The sequence below is a fragment of the Heliconius melpomene genome, chromosome 12 (assembly GCF_056956725.1).
Source record: "Heliconius melpomene rosina isolate 202511_hmr_F chromosome 12, ASM5695672v1, whole genome shotgun sequence".
NCBI classification, from domain to species: Eukaryota; Metazoa; Arthropoda; class Insecta; order Lepidoptera; family Nymphalidae; genus Heliconius; species Heliconius melpomene.
In genome coordinates, this window is record NC_140400.1 from 12,175,599 (window position 1) to 12,197,058 (window position 21,460).

At 32.6% G+C, this 21,460-nt stretch overlaps 1 protein-coding gene across 12 annotated transcripts in view; it reads right to left on the minus strand.

Annotated features, from left to right (window-relative positions):
- Positions 1 to 21,460, minus strand: part of LOC146533922 (rho guanine nucleotide exchange factor 10) — a 31,840-nt gene that overhangs the window by 5,663 nt on the left and 4,717 nt on the right. Inside the window, exons 1-7 of one of the 12 annotated variants that reach the window (XM_085195308.1) lie at positions 20,957 to 21,272; positions 16,207 to 16,309; positions 10,219 to 10,426; positions 7,651 to 7,827; positions 1,351 to 1,510; positions 746 to 975; positions 279 to 401 (exon numbers count right to left, since the gene is read on the minus strand). In XM_085195308.1, coding sequence (XP_085051434.1) covers positions 279 to 401; positions 746 to 975; positions 1,351 to 1,510; positions 7,651 to 7,827; positions 10,219 to 10,426; positions 16,207 to 16,309; positions 20,957 to 21,068 — 1,113 coding nt within the window. In that variant the 5' untranslated portion in view covers positions 21,069 to 21,272. Of the gene's footprint in view, positions 1 to 278; positions 402 to 745; positions 976 to 1,350; positions 1,511 to 7,650; positions 7,828 to 8,575; positions 8,618 to 8,860; positions 8,880 to 8,961; positions 8,981 to 9,012; positions 9,357 to 10,218; positions 10,430 to 16,206; positions 16,310 to 17,205; positions 17,353 to 20,956; positions 21,273 to 21,460 lie in introns of those variants that run through there. The other 11 variants (XM_085195307.1, XM_085195310.1, XM_085195309.1 and 8 more) reach the window with 11 other exon arrangements.

Below are 21,460 nucleotides of genomic sequence, written 5' to 3' on the forward strand. Positions count from 1 at the left end.
TTAGGAATAAGTAGCTTCACGCTGTATCCCGCACATAGCAGGAAAGGCATGGGAATCTAGTGTTGAGAAACTGTGACTTCCCAACGTACTAAAGAATTTTCGACATTGCGGGTTAAGTGGTGACTCAAAGCTATACCTTATGTTCCCATGAGTTCCCGAGTGCAAATCATATTAAAATCAGCTTTTCTTGGTAATTTAATCATTGTTGTTAGTAGGCAATTAATCTTTATTATTACTAGTCATCGCGAAGTATATAAAAATCAAAATTTACAAAATACCTGAGTCCTTTCAGCGTCACGTTTCCTCTCGTTCAAGGCGTCGGCCAGAGCCTCCAGCCTGGTGAGCGCGCGTTGTAACGACACGCGGTCTGAATGACCGTGCGGCGTGTGTTTTAAGAGATCCTGCAATTATAATTTTAATTATTAACCCATTTTTGGAATATAAATAAAAAATAAATATTCCAACTATCTACTACTACTACTATATAAATGATAAGAAGAAATTTTAATGTATAATCTTAATTTACTAATTATAAGATTTTTTCAATTCTTACTTTTGTACAAACTTTGTAGCACTATGTTTGACTGTCAATTTCAGGTGGACGTTACAAATTGCGGCACAGTATCATAATAATGTAATTATTATAGTTCCTAATTTATTTTTATTTACCATTGTTTTCATATAAACAAAAACAATGATACAATATAATAAAAACCAATCGAGATCATCGAACGACATTGATTACCTGTAGAAACATAATGAACTGTGGAAACCGTTGCACCGGTTTCACCATTAGTCCGAAGAAAGAAAGCCTGTCGTGTGCGCTGATTTGCTTCACTTTGAAGAAGTCCGCCAACGCCGACTTTCGCTTGGATTCCATCTTTGCCAATTCCATTGCCACTGAGAAATTGTTAATGAAATCCGAGTACACGTCCAACACCACCGCCTTGGAAAATGCGTTCAAGAAGACCTCGCCTGCACCAAAGATATTAAAACAGTAGGTAAAAAATTCCTCATGGTAAAAATTTCAAGTACAAAACTTTCTTAACTCCTGCATTTAAATGGACGGAAAGTGAAGCGTAAATCAGTTGTTAAGTTAACGTTGCTTTCCCCACACCTCGTGAACCGTTCTGCGATTTACATTACATGACAGTACAGTCATGAATTGTATCAAGAACTTGGGTTTTCTGAACTTTGGTGTCTGTCTGTCTGTTCTGTCTGTCCTTCCGGCAAAAAAATAATCAAAAGGAAAAAAACTCCTTAAGTCCAAACTGCACTTCCATCTACAACTAACTTGAGAGAATCTTGAGAGTGGCCGCGCCTTGTCGACCGTACTAAACTAAATCTTACCAATTTTTTCATCGCGGTCCCACGTTCGCGCGCAGTCCGCGAGAGCGGTGCGGAAGTGCAGATGACATTGCAGGATGTCGGGCAGTCGATGGAATAGCGTCTGGATTTTACTTGCGTTTAAAATCGCGGGACTACTCTCTTCTAAAGGTTTCTTATAGTCCTGCGGAACAGATTATGGATTAAGCACTCGACAAAAATAGTAGTATTCTTGTAATTCTTAACAAAAACAACGTAGAATTGGAACTCGCGCCTCTTGGAAACTGTCCAAGCGCTTTGACCACTAAGCCATACTTTCCCATCAAGCTACGTCGAAATTCGTATACTTTATTTTAGCACAACTTATTATGTTTTTAGCATCTATGTAGAGAGATTTCTCGAAATCTCCCTAGATAATAAGCTATGTGTTCTAAAAAAGTATTCTTCTATTTTAAACACATTAAAATGTCATAAATAGCAGGTAGTATTCTTGTTTATAAATAATGTAAAAAAAATCGTATAATATATATATTACCATTGAAACATTGCATCATTCTATTTTATATGAAAAATCTAAAAAGATATTTCAATCTAATAATATAAGCTATGTTATTTATATAAAGTACCTTGTCGCATGAATACGGAAATAAATTTTCTTATACCTCGTCTGAGTGCGTCATCACTTAGAATACTTAACGTGTTTTATAGACTGCAAAAACGTTAGCTCTTAAATTATGCTTAGAGTTTTCGAGTGTAAATAATAAAAATCAATGTTTTTGCAACATTATAAATTTGAAAAATAATTCTTATATAGGGGGTTAAGTAAAACCATATACTCTGTTCCACTCTTAAGGAAATCAAATGCATTATTATAATATTTCATAGAGTACTGGCTACAGCTAAAATGACTATTAGGGTACAGAATCTAACGTAGATTTCTAATAAAAGACTTAAAGAGATTGTTTTAGTTTAATGAAATTAATTTATATAATTATGTTTCTTTATAATAGCTATCAGTAATAATCACTTTCTAGTTTACCCTACTATTTTTATGTACACAAATAAATAATTGTAATCTATATATATAAAAGGACTTGTCCTCACTGACTGAGGTAAGACGCACGCACAGCCGTAACAGCTGATGGTAGAAACGTTAAATTTGGACAAAAATTTACTTTCGTAATCTGGACATCCACTAAGAAGGGATTTTGAAAAATTTTAACCCTAAAGGGGTGAAATAGGGGTTCAAAGTTTGTATGGAAAAAAATTTAAATCGGCACCGATTTTTATAAAATTTGAAATTCAGACTCTTAAACGTATATAATTAAACACATGTTTCATGGTTTTCTAGAATTCACCCCCTAAGGGTGCAAATAAGGGGTTGAAAGTTTGTATGGGAAAATTCTTAAATCGCCACCGATTTTTATAAAATTTGATATTTAGACTCTTAAAAATATTTAATTGAACATATGTTTCATGGTTTTCTGGAATTCACCCTCTAAGGGTGCAAATAAGGCGTTGAAAGTTTGTATGGAACAATCTTTAAATCGCCACCGATTTTTATAAAATTTGAAATTTAGACTCTTAAAAATATTTCATTGGACACATGTTTCATGGGTTATTAGAATTCACCCTTAAATACGCAAGCGAAGCTGCGCGCGTCCGCTAGTTATATTATAAAAATCCAAGTATATGCTTAGTTACAAAAAAGTAAGGAAGCATTTATTTTCTATACAGATAAAATATTAATAATTTAATTTTAAGTACACTCATTAACTTCAAGTTTCGTAGAGGCAACGTCAAATTATTTGCACATTTTCTAGTTAAATTTATAATCAGGGACTGAATAAATATTAAGACGTAATTCGTATTCTTACATACTACTATAACAATATTTATTATAAAATAATATATATAAACTGTGTACATTTAGGACTTTGAACCTCACATTATTAATAAGTTACGTCGATAAACTCGAAAAACAAATATTGGCTTCAAACATCAATATTTTATTTTGTAAACGAACATATTTGTATTGATGATGTTCGATTTTTTGCTCATTAAGATATTCTTGTAAAAAAAAAACTTAAATAAGATATAAAGATTTGGATCTGAACTCTTTTAAAAAAAAAGGCTCAACTGCAATGTTTTCCTCGTTATGTATTCTAATAGCACGTTATTATTATGAAGGAAGTTCTATAATTTTACGAGCAATTCTGACTTCAGACAAACTGCTGACATTATAATAAAAACAATAGGATTCGAGCGCCAGTTAGGGAGACTAGCATTTACTACGGTGACCTCGGCCAGTCAACTTGTTAACAGAGCCCATTAAAACTGCCCCACTTCCCAATATGCAAATTGTAACGAACAAAACAAGTGAAACACAGGCATGTAAAAGGCGTATTATTTAAATATTTATGTATAATTTTTAACATTTCACTTCAAAAGAAAATTTGCCTTTTTAAAGTGTGTTACTTCGAAATCTCTATTTATGAAATATTAAAAAATGAAAGTTTGAACAATGGTGGTACAACATGTTTCTAAATATATCAATAAATGTATAGAAAATTTACAATACCCTGTGTTGCAAATTTTACTTCTTACAAGTCTTAAGCATAAACTTAAGCTGACAGGTGCATTAATAAAATAGTTATCATATGTAATAAGAGGTGGTCATTTCATGGAAAAAAGTTACGTTTAACTTATCTCATTGACCTCAAAAATTAATAAACTTAAAATTTAAAACATCAATTATGAGAATTATAAATAAAAAATTACGCAAACAAACTTAAGCAAGATTATTAGGGAATCAACATTGTTAATTTTGAGAATTTTACGATCGATAAAGATAACAATTATATCAGTTTCAAGAGCTTTTTGGAATGACACAATATGTTAACAGTTATGTTATTCGATTACAAGAATCTCTGATGAATTTTGTAATAGAAATTCAGTAGGTAGTCGATCGTAATACGCTTGTAATCATTTTTAGTTTAGTAACATCACTAAGCTGTGGATTAACCAGAGAGTTAACAATGTTTTGCAACTGTCAACTGACAGCTTAATCAAGTGTCCCGTCGAGCTCCACCTCCACTCAACTCCTCAACAGAAAGAGTACCAGCACTCGGTGGAATATTTGAATAGCTTCAATTGATGGATTGCATAACACCAGCTAACGTTCGCGACCATCAATTATAATTGCTATCAATTTCAATGTTTCCTCTTTCATCGCAGACGTGTTATGTACATGAGAAATGTCAACATGTTTGTTAAATCTTTAATGTCCACTTTCTCTTGTATTGTGAGTGATTGGAAGTCTAGTGTATATTATAATTAAATTTGCGTGGGTTCATCCTTTTTTGACTTTTACATTTAACAAGCGAATTCAATTAACGTTGCGTAATATTACCTACTACAGTTTTTTGCAAAGTGGTTTTGTAAAGGATTTACAAACTTTCGCATCGCGAACAACTTTTTTGTTGTGTTTATCTTTAGAGAACAGCGACGTTATGTCAATTACGGTAAAACGAAACTGTGCGACGTTTAAATAGACCTTGGAAGTTTCTCCTTCGATTAATTATTTAAGTATTTAAATAAATAAAAGAGAACAGGTTCTTACAACTGTTGCCGAAATTGTAGGCGTGTCCGCAATATCTTAGACTTATTGACAGTGAAGTCTTTTGAATTGACATTGATTGCGTAAAACAAATATTTAACATTGCACGGTGTTTGTTAGATATTGGATTTAACAAGACAACCATTACAAATAAATATAATTAATTCTATTTACATGATAATAATAGAAACATTCATGTATATACTTTTATCAAAAGATTGATTAAAATTGCGACAGAAATTAATTACTAAAAGTAGCAACAGTGGCTGAATATAACTTTAGATCTTTTCCAGTATAACTGTAAGTTTTTACAGAACAGTATAATTATTATGTTAAAACTAGAATTAAGATATAGCCCAAGTCTATCAGAGAAACTCAAGTACAAAATTGATTAGAGTTGTGACACTATATTATCGATAAATTATATGTTTGCCTTAGTTAAATTCAAAATTATGAAATTAATCGATTTGCATTAAAAGGGCCCCAGCCTTATTTAGTTACAAGTGTACGAAATATCAATCAATAAATATTGTAATATCCTCCTACATAATTTAAACGGACATGAAGTATTAATAGTAGGTACCTAAGACTTACATAATATATGGTATGGAACAATTATAAATTTCCTTGCAAAATTTCTACTTTTAGTTTCCTTTTATTTATATCACAAAAATATCGATATATAACATGAATGAAGATCATCTACCCAACAATTTTCTTCTACAATATCTTTAACGCGTTTATCTTTAAAGGGAATTTTAAATCATTGAAGTAAATGTAATATTTAAATAACTACTAACAAGATATTATACAGTAATATAATTTATAAACCGAAAATAAATATCTGAGGATAGATTTTTTAACTGTTTCCACCAAAGATTGTTCTTAAAGCCTTTACATGTACATAGTACCTATAAGTCCATATCAATTGGAATGCATTGAAACATTTCATTGAGTCAGATATGAAGGAACGCGCTCACTTCACTTATATAATTCCAGTTATGGTAATTTGATGTATACAAAACGTTATCAATTTAAATCTTTACCAGGCAGCGCTTTGTGGTACGGATGTTTGTATAAACATTGCCTTTTTGTAAATATTTATAAACTACTGCATTTAGTTATAAAACGGTATAAAAATATAAAATTAAACAATATTATAATATAGGCACATTTTAATAGATTCGTTTTCATTATTTATATCAAAACGAAAATGATACGATAAAATAAAAATCAGCTTCACGCTGTATCCCGCATACAGCAGGGTAGGCAGAGGGAATCCTGGAGGAATTCTGGAGACAGCGTGTGGAGGGGCGGAAATCGACGTGCTGTGCACGACACCAGAGCGAATAAATGAAAATATAAATTTAAATAAATATTTTATTTATATACAATATAACGCTAAGATATATATCTTATTTATAAATTATAATACATTTATATGATTAACAACGAACATAATAAACAGTTATTAAATACAATTAAATAAATAAATACAATAATTATAAACCTCTTCCTTATATCAATGCTATATAGAATATCTCGAATAGTTTTAGCACAAAGGATTCCAAGTGGTCATTCCAGTTGTGGCGGGCGCATGTTTTCCCACGATAGTGATGCATGCTATAATTTACCGTTTACTTACGCGGCACTGGCCACCCGCGGATTTGCCGACACTATGCCACATATGGATGATATGACATAATTAAACAATATGCAGATGTCAGCTTATATACTCCATTAAAAACGCGGTTTTGAGTTACGCTACTCAACATGAAATGCCTAGACAAAAAATAAGATTTTTTTATTGATGACATTATTTACTAATTTATTTTAAAGCGAGTGGATAAAAAAAGATTTGACCTATATAACAAACTAAGTAATATGTAGGTACTCAATGAACTGTATATTTTTTTTCCTTAAGTGTATGGACAGAAATAGGTTGTCTTTTTTTAAAAGTTTTTATTAGCTGTTGTGAAAAAAACAACTAAAAGACAATTTTTTTTAAATTTGATTTGACAGTAATGTAAAAAACCGTGGAATGTCAATAGATCACTTAAAAAACACACTCCGCTTCCCGTGCTTTTTTAACAATTATTTATTTTATCACTAAGTCTAGATAACAACCTTAACGCCAAACGAGATCAGCTGGACAGGCCGATAGAAAGGTGTAACACAACGTGTAGGTACCCACTAATGACTTATCACTCTTTAATGATAGACGTTAGAGCAAAAAAAATCGTGAGAAATTACCGTGATCGCCATACACGTAATTCATAATATTATCGACTCTTACTATTACGTACATTATCTAATTCAATCGCTTCAAAGTAATTAAGGGGAATGCGAAATAGTCGGTTATATAATAATATGCGAAACTAAATGCCCTCAATGTTCCTATTAAATCAAATAATTCATATTCATATTAAAAATAATTAACATGAAAAGATAAAGGGAAATTGTCTACAGCTAAATTAATTAAAGTGCCATTCTGAGCATATTAGATAAATCGAATTACGATTTATTCTTGATATAATAATTAAGTATACATATTTACATATGTGATGTAGACACTCCCTTAAGAGTTTTTTTGGAAAACAAGATCTCAAGGTGTTTAAAATTTACCTACTTGAAAATTTCAATCTAAATGTGACCTAAGCCATACTGTACTTATATAATATAGAAAATACGAGCAATTAACTTACATTGATAAGCCTCTGCAGGGTAGCAACGTAGGAGTTCTCACTATGTATAATAGCTGCGACCACGTGCCTTCGCCGGAGTTGTATCGGCGTGAGGGAGTCCGGCGGAGTGCCTAGTGAGGGCGGAGGCACCCTGCCGCCTCGCACCTCACCACCGCAGGAGAACATGTCCTCCTCCAGCTAAAATTTTAAGCATATTGGTTGAATCAGTTTTTGTTTCAAATTTAATAAGTCCCTTGACACCTGTTAGCAGTGTTTTTGTTAGGTACATTGCTCATGTTCAGAAACAGTGTTGGTTATTTGTGTATTTGTTATGAATAAGAAATGAGAAGCCACTCTTAGCTCAGGGGCGCTGCGTAAAGTTCCCCAAATCAACACGCAATGCCTCCATAATTAAGCCGAAATTGGGGAAACGGAAATGTCTATATAATGTCTAATGGGAAATGTTTATATAATATATAATGTTTAATGGGAACAGAGTATCTCAATACTAGGTTATGAGGTTCCCTTTGCCTACCCTGTATAACGCAGGATTTAGCATGGAGTTTAGATTAAATAAACAGAACTAAAGTAATCTTAAAAGATTCTAGCTTTTATGTTCAGTGGTGCAAAAATTCCAATACTGTAAATAAGTGATAAAATTTACGGCATAAATAAAGAGAAACTTGTGGTTCGGAGAACGTTTTAAAATTAAATAATAGATTCAAAGAAAAAATACTCTGCAATAAACGTTTAGAACAAACACACGAGAGGGAATCCATAATTATTTCATTGAACAAATTCAGAGGAAAACATGTTTATTATGATGAGCAAAACATGTTAACTTATTTGTAACTGCAAGTCAATAACGTCAATAAAATATACATTAATATAAAAAAATACAGTTCTTCAGTCTGTAGCTTTAATTATGCAAAATAACTTGTATAACCTTCAAATGTTCATATGTCCAAAACATTTCACCGCACCAGGTGAAATACAAATGAATGAATGAATTTTAGCATAGAAAATGAAAACAAATACTTTGGTGAAATTTCGTGCTATATGTGAACGTGATTTAAAGTTCCATTTCTTTAACAAAATCCAGATGAAACGGTTTCACTAGTGCATTTATTTGTGATCGCCTCAGAAATCCGAAGGTATACATGTGATGAAACACTGCTGGCGCGCGTCGAACATTTGTATCATACGCGTATAAACCGACAAAATTACCAACCGGCAATTTTCACGTCACTTTATTTATATCTGTGCACGATATATTAAAGAAACCGGTTCACATGGACCGTGTAAAGTTTTAAATATAACATGACATCGTACACGTAAACGTCAAAAGCCCAACCGCACCCGCTTGGCGACCACGTGACTTACGTATACATCAAATGTTGTCATTGAGTAAAGTGCTTTCTCGCGAACAACTCTTACACAAAACATGGCTGATTCTCCGTCAGATCACCGTCAGATTACCGGGAGGAAAAATTTAAATACACTTTTGACATTTACGAATAACACGTTACACATGCCGTCTCACTAAAAATATACTGAAGTAAAAAAATTACAATCGTAAACATGAATCCACTATGGTAGCTCACTGGACAGCGATCGCACATCATTATATCACATGTTTAAATAGACTATTTATTTAGCAAAGTAGTACATACATACGAGTATGTACGTCTCGCCGGGTATTCTACTCGGTTACTGCGGGTGTGTTGTTGAACGGCGAGACACTCGAGCGACCGATGATGATTCATCACTATATAAATGTGAATCATGTACATCATATATTTAATTGTACGAGTCCTTTAGCGGCCGTTGGAATTAAAGATGGCGTTCCAACCAATGAATGATGTGTTTTATTTCCAGAAATTATCATGAACGCACAGGAAGCCAACGACCAGTACGCTGTCCATTCAGCTCCACGTTGAAGTTAGCGTTTATTAACTGCACTTGATAACTATCCATAAATTCCAATATTGTAAAATTGGCTCAACTGTACCGAATGAGGGCATAGACCGTAACAATTGACGTTCGTTATAAACGGGCAACTTTTAAGATAAAAGCAATCAGCCTCGTTGATTCTTTATACTTTGTTAATCAACGTCAGTTTATTTCTCAAGGATTTTCTGTACAAAAAGCGATACAATTGAAACAGGTTTAATTATCATGTAGAATTAACTTCTCTATAATATGAATGAAAATATAAAATTATTTAATTAAATTGTTAATAAGTAAAAGTTTTATGTCATATTTCGATTTTAATGTACTTATATAAAGAATGTTGCTCCGTCACGACAGCAAGTTGCGATCTCGTGCCGTTGCCGGAATACCGGATTTAAACTGGATTTGCATACAAACGCAATAGCCCGTGTCATACAGGAATAAAATACACTTATGGGAAATAAATTGCATTCAATAACAATTGGCGTGGTTTAAAATTAGTGATGTGAGGGTTGTGGCTTAAAACTCTGTAAGTCATTCAAGTCGAATGTGATTCAATGAACTCAGCTTATATTAATAGAAATCATCAATATTGTCAGATTAAACTTCACTATCTCCAAGGTAAGTAGTACTAACCTCAGGCAACTTGGGCATCTTGTCAGTCTCATGAGTATGCATGTCATACTGGTGCGAGGAGCCGCGGCGCACGCTGAACCAGCGCGCGAGCCGCCCCCCGCCCTCGTCGTCGGGCGCGGGCGCAGGGGGGGACGGCGTGGTGCTGCCGCTCCGCCATCGCTCGCACAGCTCCCGCGCACGGCTCAGCGTGTTCCGTAATTGACCACTGCTTCTGGTGAATTACAAAATACTTAAATAATTTATCTGTGCAGGATCATACTTTTATAAGTAATGTTTTTATTATAATACATTGCTATGTATTATAATAAAAATTCTAATTTAAAATTCTTATTCTCTCTCTTATTCCTAAAATTTAAAAATTTAATATTAAATTTTATGATTTCTTATGTATAATTTTGACAACTTTTCACAAAAAGAACCTAGTGACAGACAGGTAAACAAAGATAGAATACAGAATGTAAAAAGTTAAGTAAGTGTTTGGGCTCATATAGAGAAATAAACTTAACTCTCGTTTGTTTGGATATCCTTCTGTCATGCATAACTTGCTGTGTAACTAATTGAGAAAAGAAATGAAAATAGAAAACCTTCGCAAATTGTATTGTTTATGTAACATGTCAAATGTGCTACAGTTTTATAATAGATAATTTTAAAGTTATTGAAGAAATACGTTTAAAAAAATGACCATGCTTTACCTCTTAACCCTGAACCTCTTGAGGTAATAATTTTCAAAAAAAAACATAAAATAATTGTTTACTAATAAAATATTATAGGAAAATGTGTAAATCTTAAATGCAAACGGTAAATCCCTTTGAAAATTCCAGAATTATTCGAACAAAGTTACATTTTCAGTTAGTAAACAGACTGTTATATGACTATACATATATACATTTACGTAATCAACGGTCCATTTATTCTATGTAACCTTGTCGGGCTTTTGTTTCTCAAACTCCACTACATTTCTGAAGTTGGTTAACTTTAGTTAAATTTAAAAAAAAACTGCTTTCTGAACAACCTTTTTTTAACACTAATACAATCGACTTTTACAGTATGATCAAAAGGATGTCGGCAATTTTCCGGTGCGAAACAGCTTGGAATTGAGAGAAAAAAAAAACGCACAACCAATCCTATTGGTGAATTATCTAGAAACTATATCCGTCGGATAACTTTCTGGAGATTAGTCTCAGTCTAAGAAAAATATGTTCATAGAAATTGCTGTTTCTAGACTTTTCTTATACTCAAAACCTACCTACCTATATAATACCTATATACATACATAATATTCTCAAGAAGGATACATAAAACGGTCTCGATCATAGATTAATAGGACTTGTGGCATTCTCCTCTAATATCACCTGATTATCTTTGCACAAGACAAGGATATCGCAAGTATCTATCACGGCATAGAAATTCGATAATAATAGAATCATTGTGTTGAAACAAGACCTAAGTACATCAGGCAAAATGTCAGACTAACAAATGATATCGTCATCTCAAAAGCAATAAACGAACTCGACGTTCGCAAATATGACAAACGTCTCATTGACTGATGTAACAAATATATTGAAACGACAATAGGACAATTAATTTGACAAAATACTAAACAAAGAAGCAGTTGAAGGTTGACCCAACAATGATGGTTAATTAACTTTGTGGTAGAACAATTTTACAAATGAATGATTTTAGGATTAGTTTCTTATAAAGTAGTTTTAAATATTGACAATATTGTTTTGTTTTTTCAGTTTCACGCACGCAGTAACCCGCACAAAGTAAACAGAGGGAGCCTAGAATTCTGGAGGCATTCCTGTTGAGTGGAGGGACTCAACGCCGAGCCTTTGCCTCGACATCAGAGCTTAGGAATTGAACCTATTGCGTTTACAATCCACACACGTGTGCTGCTGGGCCACGACTGGCCTCGACAATACAGTTTGGTAGTTAAATACAAATATTTTTTTAACATTTGGATGTGATCTTTTATAGACGGTGCCAGTTTACCAACGCGAGTGCGCAATAACACTCCAAGCCTCTCGATCAACTACCTTGTAAGGTGCGAATACAAAAGGACTGCTAACGATTAAATATCGTGTCGCATTTATTCATCTTTTATACGAGTTAATATACATATTAAATCAATGTTGTAACTTATGAGTAATGTTTCGTAACAATCTATTATTAAATCCTTTTTAGTTTACTATAATATAATACAACAAACCTAAAGTATTTTAGGTTTTAATTATATTTTTGTAACTGAAAAGCTGAACTACCCAAAATATATATTTTAATATTCTAATTCTTACTATTAAGTTAAACGATATACTACGCACTACATATTGAAATTAGTCTAGGATAAGTTGATATTGGATTATAAATTATATAAGACTAGCGGACGCGCGCAGCTTCGCTTGCGTATTTAAGGGTGAATTGTAATAACCCATGAAACATGTGTTCAAAGAAATATTTTTAAGAGTCTAAATTTCAAATTTTATAAAAATCGGTGGCGATTTAAAGTTTTTTCCATACAAACTTTCAACCCCTTATTTGCACCCTTAGGGGGTGAATTCTAGAAAACCATGAAACATGTGTTTAATTATATACGTTTAGGAGTCTGAATTTCAAATTTTATGAAAATTGGTGATGATTTAAAAAAAACCTATACAAATTTTCAACCCCTTATTTGCACCTTTAGGGGGAGAATTCTAGAAAACGATGAAACACGTGTTCAATTAAATACTTTTAAAAATCTAAATTTCAAATTTTATAAAAATCGGTGCCGATTTAAATTTTTTTCCATACACTCTTTGAACCCCTATTTCACCCCTTTAAGGTTAAAATTTTTCAAAATCCCTTCTTAGTGGATGTCCAGATTACGAAAGTAAACTTTTGTCCAAATTTCACGTTTCTACGCACAGCGGTTACGGCTGTGCGTGTGTCTTACCTCAGCCAGTGAGGACAAGTCCTTTTATATATATAGATTATAGCATACTATTTGCATACGGTAAATAAATACCGCTGTACTGTGATATTCAAGAGTCCCTTAACATTTATGTATACGTAGACAAAGTTCTAAAGGATTGTCAAATGATAAATCCCGTTAAAACGAACTATAAACTTTATACGAATATGTTTCATATTCACAACCACTTCAACATACTATTTTACGACCAATTTACTATTCGAGACGTCTTCAGTATTTAACTGCATAATAAAAATTAATACTTTATGCAGGTGAAGCTACAAGCACATATACAAAGCAGTAAAACTATTAAATAATAATTGCTGATAAATAAGACAGACGACGCACTGTCTGTAGCTTTTACATTATCTGCTTGACCTATAGCTTGTGTCATAATGCAACACAATAACATAGATGAAATATGTGCATTGGCTATATCTAACCTCAGTTAGCTCTATTCATTTAAACGGACCCAACACAGATAAATAAAACTAAATGTTACAAGTTAAAAAAAACATACTCAATATGTATGAAACAAGGATGAGGTAACACTGACAATGCGGGCCAGAATAATCACCTATTACTTCAGTATGAATTAACATTATCACTAACAAATATGCATATATTATGTACGCTCAACCTTGACATTATTTAAATGGCTTAAGCATTATAATGTCAGAGTATTTAAATCTTAATTTCATGAGGATGACTTTTTGGTAGTCTCTTTTAATCATAATCTCCATAGTATCTGTGCACTGACATTCTCCTTGGCTTATAGTTTCCCTTCACAAATGAGAGTAACGGCTTTGGTTCCTCTTCGCGAATGGTCTTCCTTAATCTTATCATATCATAGCAAAGATATGTGAGTGAGCTTTCTAGAAATGTATGTCAATACACAGTCAGTGGTTCAGAATTTTGACAGCACATATAAAACGTTTTATGAGTCAATTTAGAAAGCGGGGTATAGCATATTTATTTTTGAGTAATTTAAACCTGGTTTTAAAAATGGCAAGGCAATAATGATGTAAAATCTCTTTGGTTTCAGTCGTTTGTTTCAATTGATAATATCTCGTCTTTGTTTTACCGAGTCAAGGGTAATGGTAATCATTTGACTGTAAGAACTATTATTATTCAGTACCTACTCGGCAAATTGTGCTTCTAATTAAGTACACAACATACACACATTAAAGTTAGTCTAGAAGCCATTTACACATTATAATCGTATAATCACGACATGCACTGCATTGATTATGGTTCTTTATATTCTTTAGCTTCACGCTTTATCACTAGCGGTGAAGCCAGAGAGAATGAAGTGCTAAACGCAAAGACAAAAATGTCCATGCATACGTCTTTCGCCTCGTCCACTGTCTTCATAGTCACTCCGGCTGACATGAGGAATCCATGCTTTTTTCGTTATTTTCCTCCAGTATTATCATTCATTTTTGAAGGTCAACCGAGGTCTCACCCTGTCTCTCTTACCACTCCCTCTTGATTTATAAATCTTTCTATTATCACTAATTTTCGCGACATTCTCAAACCACCTGAGCATATTCTTTTCCATTCTTACTGTGACATCTTCGCTAGTACCTGGCATGCTTAGGTATGTCCTTTTTGTTGCATTTAGTCAACTAAAGTGACTCTCCATACCTACGAAGAAATTACATCCCCACAGCATTCCCCTTTCATGCAATCTTTTTCTGTAATCCCTACATTTCGCTGCTGTATAAAAGCTGCACTACATTGTGTACGGCCAAACAAGACAACAACAAACTCCTCAATGCACCCAAGGAGCTATTAGTTACGTTACTAAAAAGGTTTATCCGTTTCAAAGCAATTAGGTATACTAATTTTACTTTCCAGATCTCCCACTTCATTCAATTGTAAAAATATAAACTACATTTATCTCGTATTACACTACACTACAATATAAAAATCTAATTTATTAAGACAAAACAAAGTCGATGCACTTCTATTAAGAGTATTTTGAAATAGGCTTTTCTATAATGGAGTTAAATGGTCAGTCAGAGCCAGTGCCTTCTATTGGCCGGTGGAGTTTGATCACAGGAAATTTGCGTTAATTGGGTACACGCCGCGACTAATTGTCAAGTCCGACGAGACCAGATAGGAAGTGTACCCAGCTGCCAACTGCGAGTAAATATGTTAGCAAGTGCAAACAAATGGCCTACCGAGTAGTCTTTTTTTACTTTTTATATTTATATTTGACTAGCAACTCGCTCGCGGCTTTGCCCGCTTGATCTACGCAATCATTTATTTACTAATTTGAATAACGTTCGTGTTCTAATAACGTTATGATTGTATAGACAAAATCCAGATATTGAAAATTAAAGTTTTAGCCAATTCACTTATTTTATAGAAATTGTGTTGAACATAATATTTTATATTGATATGACTTTTTTATTTATGAAACGAATTAAATAAACTAAATCAGTTCCGTAAATTCCTTTGTCATTAATATAAACAATTAATGCTACTTTAGGAAAACTTTATAAATTAAACAATCAAAATTTGATAACATAAAATATGCAACAACTCTTGCAAGGGCCATATTGAAACGTTGGCCTGAAAGTAACTATTATGAAATAATTCCGGATGTTTCGTTTATTTCTTAAAAACGTTTATACATATATAGTTTACAAGCTCCCTCATTCAAGTGAATTGGTTCTAATTTCGGAATACCCAAATGGTCATCAATCATAGTTAGTACAGACAGACCGGGCCTATTGCTTTCGTTTAAACGATTTAGTTCATTCTAAATAGAAAGATTTTTTGCGTGTAAACGCATGTAAACAAATGTAGATAATAAAATAATGTTCCTTCTGCATTATGTTAAGAGATTTAGTTGATATAGTTATTGTTTATTATTATATAGATGCGTGAAGATAAAACGTATACCTACCATCATAATTTTAAATTACTATAAAAACTTTATATTTGTTCGTATTAAAATAGGTACAATTGAACGAAGGTATAAAAATATCGATAAAATAATACTTGTAACAATGGAATACTAATATTACCTGGAGTCCAGTGTGGAGTTAAGTCGCTGCGACCGCCTGAGCGGCGTGTTCCGCACCGCGCTCACCGGCTCCTCCCAGCTGCCTCCCGCCGACCGGTGCTCATCTGAGAATATTTCATAATTCATTGTATTTTACATTTAAATTCAATCTATTATATGTATATCAGGTGAAAGACTACTAAATAACCTGTTTTGCTATAACTAGAAGTGCATTTAGCCAAGTGAAATATAGATTCAAAAAATAAATATCTATTACTTTAAGTGCACTTAATGAAAATAATAATAACTTAAGGGAAAAATAGTATGGAAAAATAACATACAATCAAGTCCTTATAAAATATCACTTACTCTAGTTTGTCTTTAATTCCAACACGCCCAATGAAGCAGTAAAGAGACATAAGCGTTTAGATAAGGTTACAGTCAAAGGTCTCCTAATTAGAGATATATGATATTACTAGCGGCCCGCTCGCGGTTACACCTGCGTGAACTATGTTATTAATAATTTCTGTCTCCATGACTACGTCCTAGTGACGTCTATGTAAAATTTGAGACTCCTAGCATTTGTAGTAACGAAGTTTCATACAAACTTTCAACCCCAAAAACAACCCCTTAGAAATCGAATATTGCAAATTCCCGTCTTAGCGAGCACCTACGTCGTATAAGTAACTCCTATGCAAAATTTGAGATTCCTAGCACATGTAGTTTCTGAGATTTCGTGATGAGTGAGTGACCTTTCGATTTTATATAAATAGATTGTATAATATTTTATCATTTTCAAAGTGTGACTATACATATAATAGAATATTTCTTAATATAATTTGACGTTCCAGTAACTGATTTTAGACCTTGAATATGCAAGCGTGGGCGGCAGCGGCAAGGCAACCGTGTTTTTAGCAATTTTGCGCACCATTTTCAATGATATCGCTTCCACTCTACATCTAAACAATATTATACAATTCTAAATAAAGGTAAACAAAAACAACTTAAACCCAATACGTACTTCTGTACTTTTTTATCAGCTTGTTTTTTATTTTAGTAAACTTGTTATCACCTTTCCTCGAGTGTTTCATTCTACAAGAAACTGTCTGTCTGTCTGTCACTGATGTATAATTTTACGCTATTAGTTATATAACTGTTATCTTAAAGTATTTAAACATTTTTAACACTAAACACATGTGAACTTCATAAAGATATACGTATCACTAAACATTATAGTGACGTCTTATACCACACACATATATGGTGACATAATAAATTATGTCTCCACGCACACTATTTAAATTATTAATAAGATTCACTGATTATACTTTAATATAAAACAAATTATATACAGTACACTACAACATATTATTATCAAAATTAAGTTAAGTTAAGTTAAGTAAAAAAGCTTAATAGTAAGTAATTATACTTTTAAGTTTAGCTTACTTAACACAAAAAGCATTAAGTTAGATTAGAATTAAATTAGAAATCAAGACGAATTTTGAATACTTTATTTATATGTAATTTCAATGTTTACTACTTTAAAAGATTGGGCAAGTACTTTAGTTTATTTTAGTCAGTCTCTATCTGATAACAATTAAATATTTGTGTTTATTTGATAATGATACGCATACGCAAAGTTAAGTTAATTACTGTTCTAAGAAATTTGTAAGATTTTAAAATAAATATTTGAGTAAACACCAGTACATACACCTCAGTGTTAATATTTGGACAAATGATTGTTGTTTATATAGAAAATTTGCTTAATATGTGTCCCTATAAGAATATGAAAAAAGTGGAAAAACTCTTCTACTACTTTTACTAATAGATTATTTAAAGTACTGAATCATTACTCAAAAGTATTTAAAAAAATATTTATTATTTGCCAGTGCCGCTGGAAGTATAATAACAATGAATCAAAAGAAATAATATAGCACAGTATAAAACTTTTCAATTCCTTAAAACGTTTTCTTAAATTGTTTACGTTATCTAAGACGATTTAAGATAAATACCTTAAATCATCTTAGATAACGTAAACAAACCTTTTTTAAATTCTGAAATCGTCTGAACAGTATTTATTTATTTTATTTATATTATAGTTATAATAAGTACGTTATTTAAATCTCAAAGTATATAATATGTCGATATTAAAACATACGATCGTACACTTGTGGATTTCCTTTGAAGGAAAGGTTCCTATTTAACAAAATAGTACTACTTATTTAAATAGATCTAACATTTTAATACATTATATCGTTTATAAAGCGCTTTCTTTCTACAACCCCAATTTTAAGTCATGTTTATTGATTTCGTACAAGCAATCGAAAAATCACTACTAGGTCAAGGAAACACAACGAGACAGGAACATACACAAAGATTTTAATCTTAATCAGTCACGTTGCCAGCCATGTTAAAAGTGAACACGAACCAAACGAGGTGGACGACCTGATTAGATAGAATGTTGACCCACTAGATAGTGTAAACAGCAAAATTGCAGGTCCAACACGAATCGATTTATAGACGGTCAGTATCGATTGCCTATCGTGAAATCGGTGTATCGTAGCGGGTCGAGATCAGAGCCGCCGCCGTGCACGCCCCGTCACTGGCGCAGTCATTGTTTGAACCTAGATCTTTATGATTCATATAGCCTATATACCTACCAACGTTCAGATAAGAATGCTGCAAATAGGGCGTTGCAGGCAAACACTAGCGAGTAAGAGTTGTGGTTTTGACCTATTTCCCATTTTTGCTTACGAGTACTTGATAAGTATAAATAAATAAAAATAAAATAAATTTTATAACAATAAAATAAAGAGAACAGACTCGATGTGATAGTATTATATAAAGTAGGGTTAGAGTATATAATATTAATATATATAGAGTATATAATATTAATAGATTTTTTTAAATCATTCATATGCTTGGTATTAGTCAAATATTTGTGTATCGGACTTTTGAGGTTCAATGAAGCCTGCTTAGTTCTTCTCAGAATTGGCTGTCTATAAAGTGTTCATATGAAAAAGGAAATCAAAGCGGTAATGGAAGGAATTCGAAGAAATCCTGTCCAAAAGCAAAAGATTCTATCTTGGGAGATGAAGCACCTAGAACCATGTCGCGTATTTTAAAAGACAACTTAAGACTTGCAGCCTATAAGAGTCATACTAGACAATTCTTAATTGATTATTTAAAAAAAAAGGAAATAGGGTGGTAATATCAAAACGAATACTTAAGCATTGCGCAAAGGGAGATCACAAATAAAATGTTTACGGATGATATTTTTTTTCTATTGAGCAATTTTAACAAAATTATTTTTTTAACAAACAAACAAGCGGGCATCATCCGAATTTAGTGATGGTAGGCAATATATTGGTGATAAAGATATCAAAATATCGGCACATGTGTATCAAGATACTATTCTTGAGAAGGTGGTTAAGCCCCTTAATCACACCATGTTTAATAATCAAGAATCTTTTCAGCAAAACTCGGCGCCGGGTCATAAAGCTCGATCCACTAATACACTCAATCTTGGTTAGCAACAAATATTCGCGACTTCATCAGAGCCGAAGGCCATCATCTAATACTGAACTTAATCTACTGGATTATGATTTATGAGAGTATTTTTCTTTTCTTTGAGAGTTCATTTTAGGTAGTAGGGCTTGCTCTAAACGCTAAGATACTTTGGAGGCCCTAAAGCTATTCTTGCGATTGGCAGTGAAAAATATTCCCAAGAAAGAGTGCGTTCTGCTATTGATAACTAATTGGACTCAACTTTTAAAGGACTATATAGCCAATGAAGACCATTTGGAATAAGCTTTGAATTTTCTTATAGTTTAATGTTAATGTATTAAACTAATATATAATAACAAATATTGTTTTTCTTTATAATAATATTTGTAGCAAAACTAAGTCTATTTATTATAAACATATGCACAATAATTATTTGTAGAACTTTTATAGTGTTTTCAGGTTCAATGACGCCAACACTGTTGTTTTATTAGACGTCACACGGTTTAGTCATCTAACCACATCAATTTATTGGGAATTTAACCACAATGATTAAGTATATTATTCAACTCTATGACAACTATAAATGAGTAGGTTATAGCTTATAACTTAAACTTTATGTATATATTTTTTTTAAGTTCATAACTTTGGCATGGCGAAAAAGATAAAATGGTGTGTATATTATACTATGTCGATGAATATATTTCAAAGAAAAGAAAAATGTTTTTAATATGTACCTAAGTACTTAAAGCATAACATTTTTCATAATTTATATTTTTAACTCCCGACGCAAAAAGAGAGGTATAATAAGTTTGACGCGTCTGTCTGTATGGCACAGTAGTTCTTGAATTAAAGAAATCGATTTGAGTACGTTTTTTTAAAACTAAAACTTTGTTCTTAGCTATGTTTTAAGAAAATAGGATTAATAGTTTAAGAGCTACAAGCACTTTGCCAAGATGAGGTAGTGATATTTTTGGTAGGGGTTTTTTTAATTTTAAATTTTGCTAATGAGTGTTATTACAATATAGACAAACAATATTGTAAATATAATATTCAAAATAACGATAATATAGCATTTCTAAAATGTGTACATCTAGATCGCATTTAAACCGTGTTCAAAAACATCAAATTCATTCGTACAAATAGGAAACAACCGAATGAATAATTTATATGTAAACAAAATGATTCATAATAATTTTCTGTATGAATATTAATTAATTAACGGGTTCATTCAATCGAATGAATCAATGTTAGATGAACGAACGTACCTATTTGTTTGACCGTTTCCTCCGCAACAGGACATAGCTCAACTTTGTTTACAACAATGACCAACGTGCACTGCATGGTCGCGACCATCGGGACACACAGACACAAGCACATACACTACAAGATCCTGTCACATTCGCATAAGTTATTGAGAAATGCATCGTTCATAACGTGCTGCACACTGTAGAGTCCGTTTAGAACTAAGCCGGATTTGCATAATTGGTGGTAACTAACTGGTAACCATGTCAATTGCTAAGCCTACCATCGCACTGACGAGGAAAAAGTTTCAACAATGACGTTCATCCGCACAATTATTAGGTTCACCAAGTTAATTGTAAATGTGCGCCTCCCGCATCAATTGAGCGGCGCGCCGTGCGCCGGCGCAACGGGGGAACTTTCGAGGACGAATATAAAACACAATACTTTAGCTATTTCTGTGAATCGCAACATATAATCGTTTTCGTAACCAAGCTCGTATTATTCGCACGAGAAATCAACAAATAGTG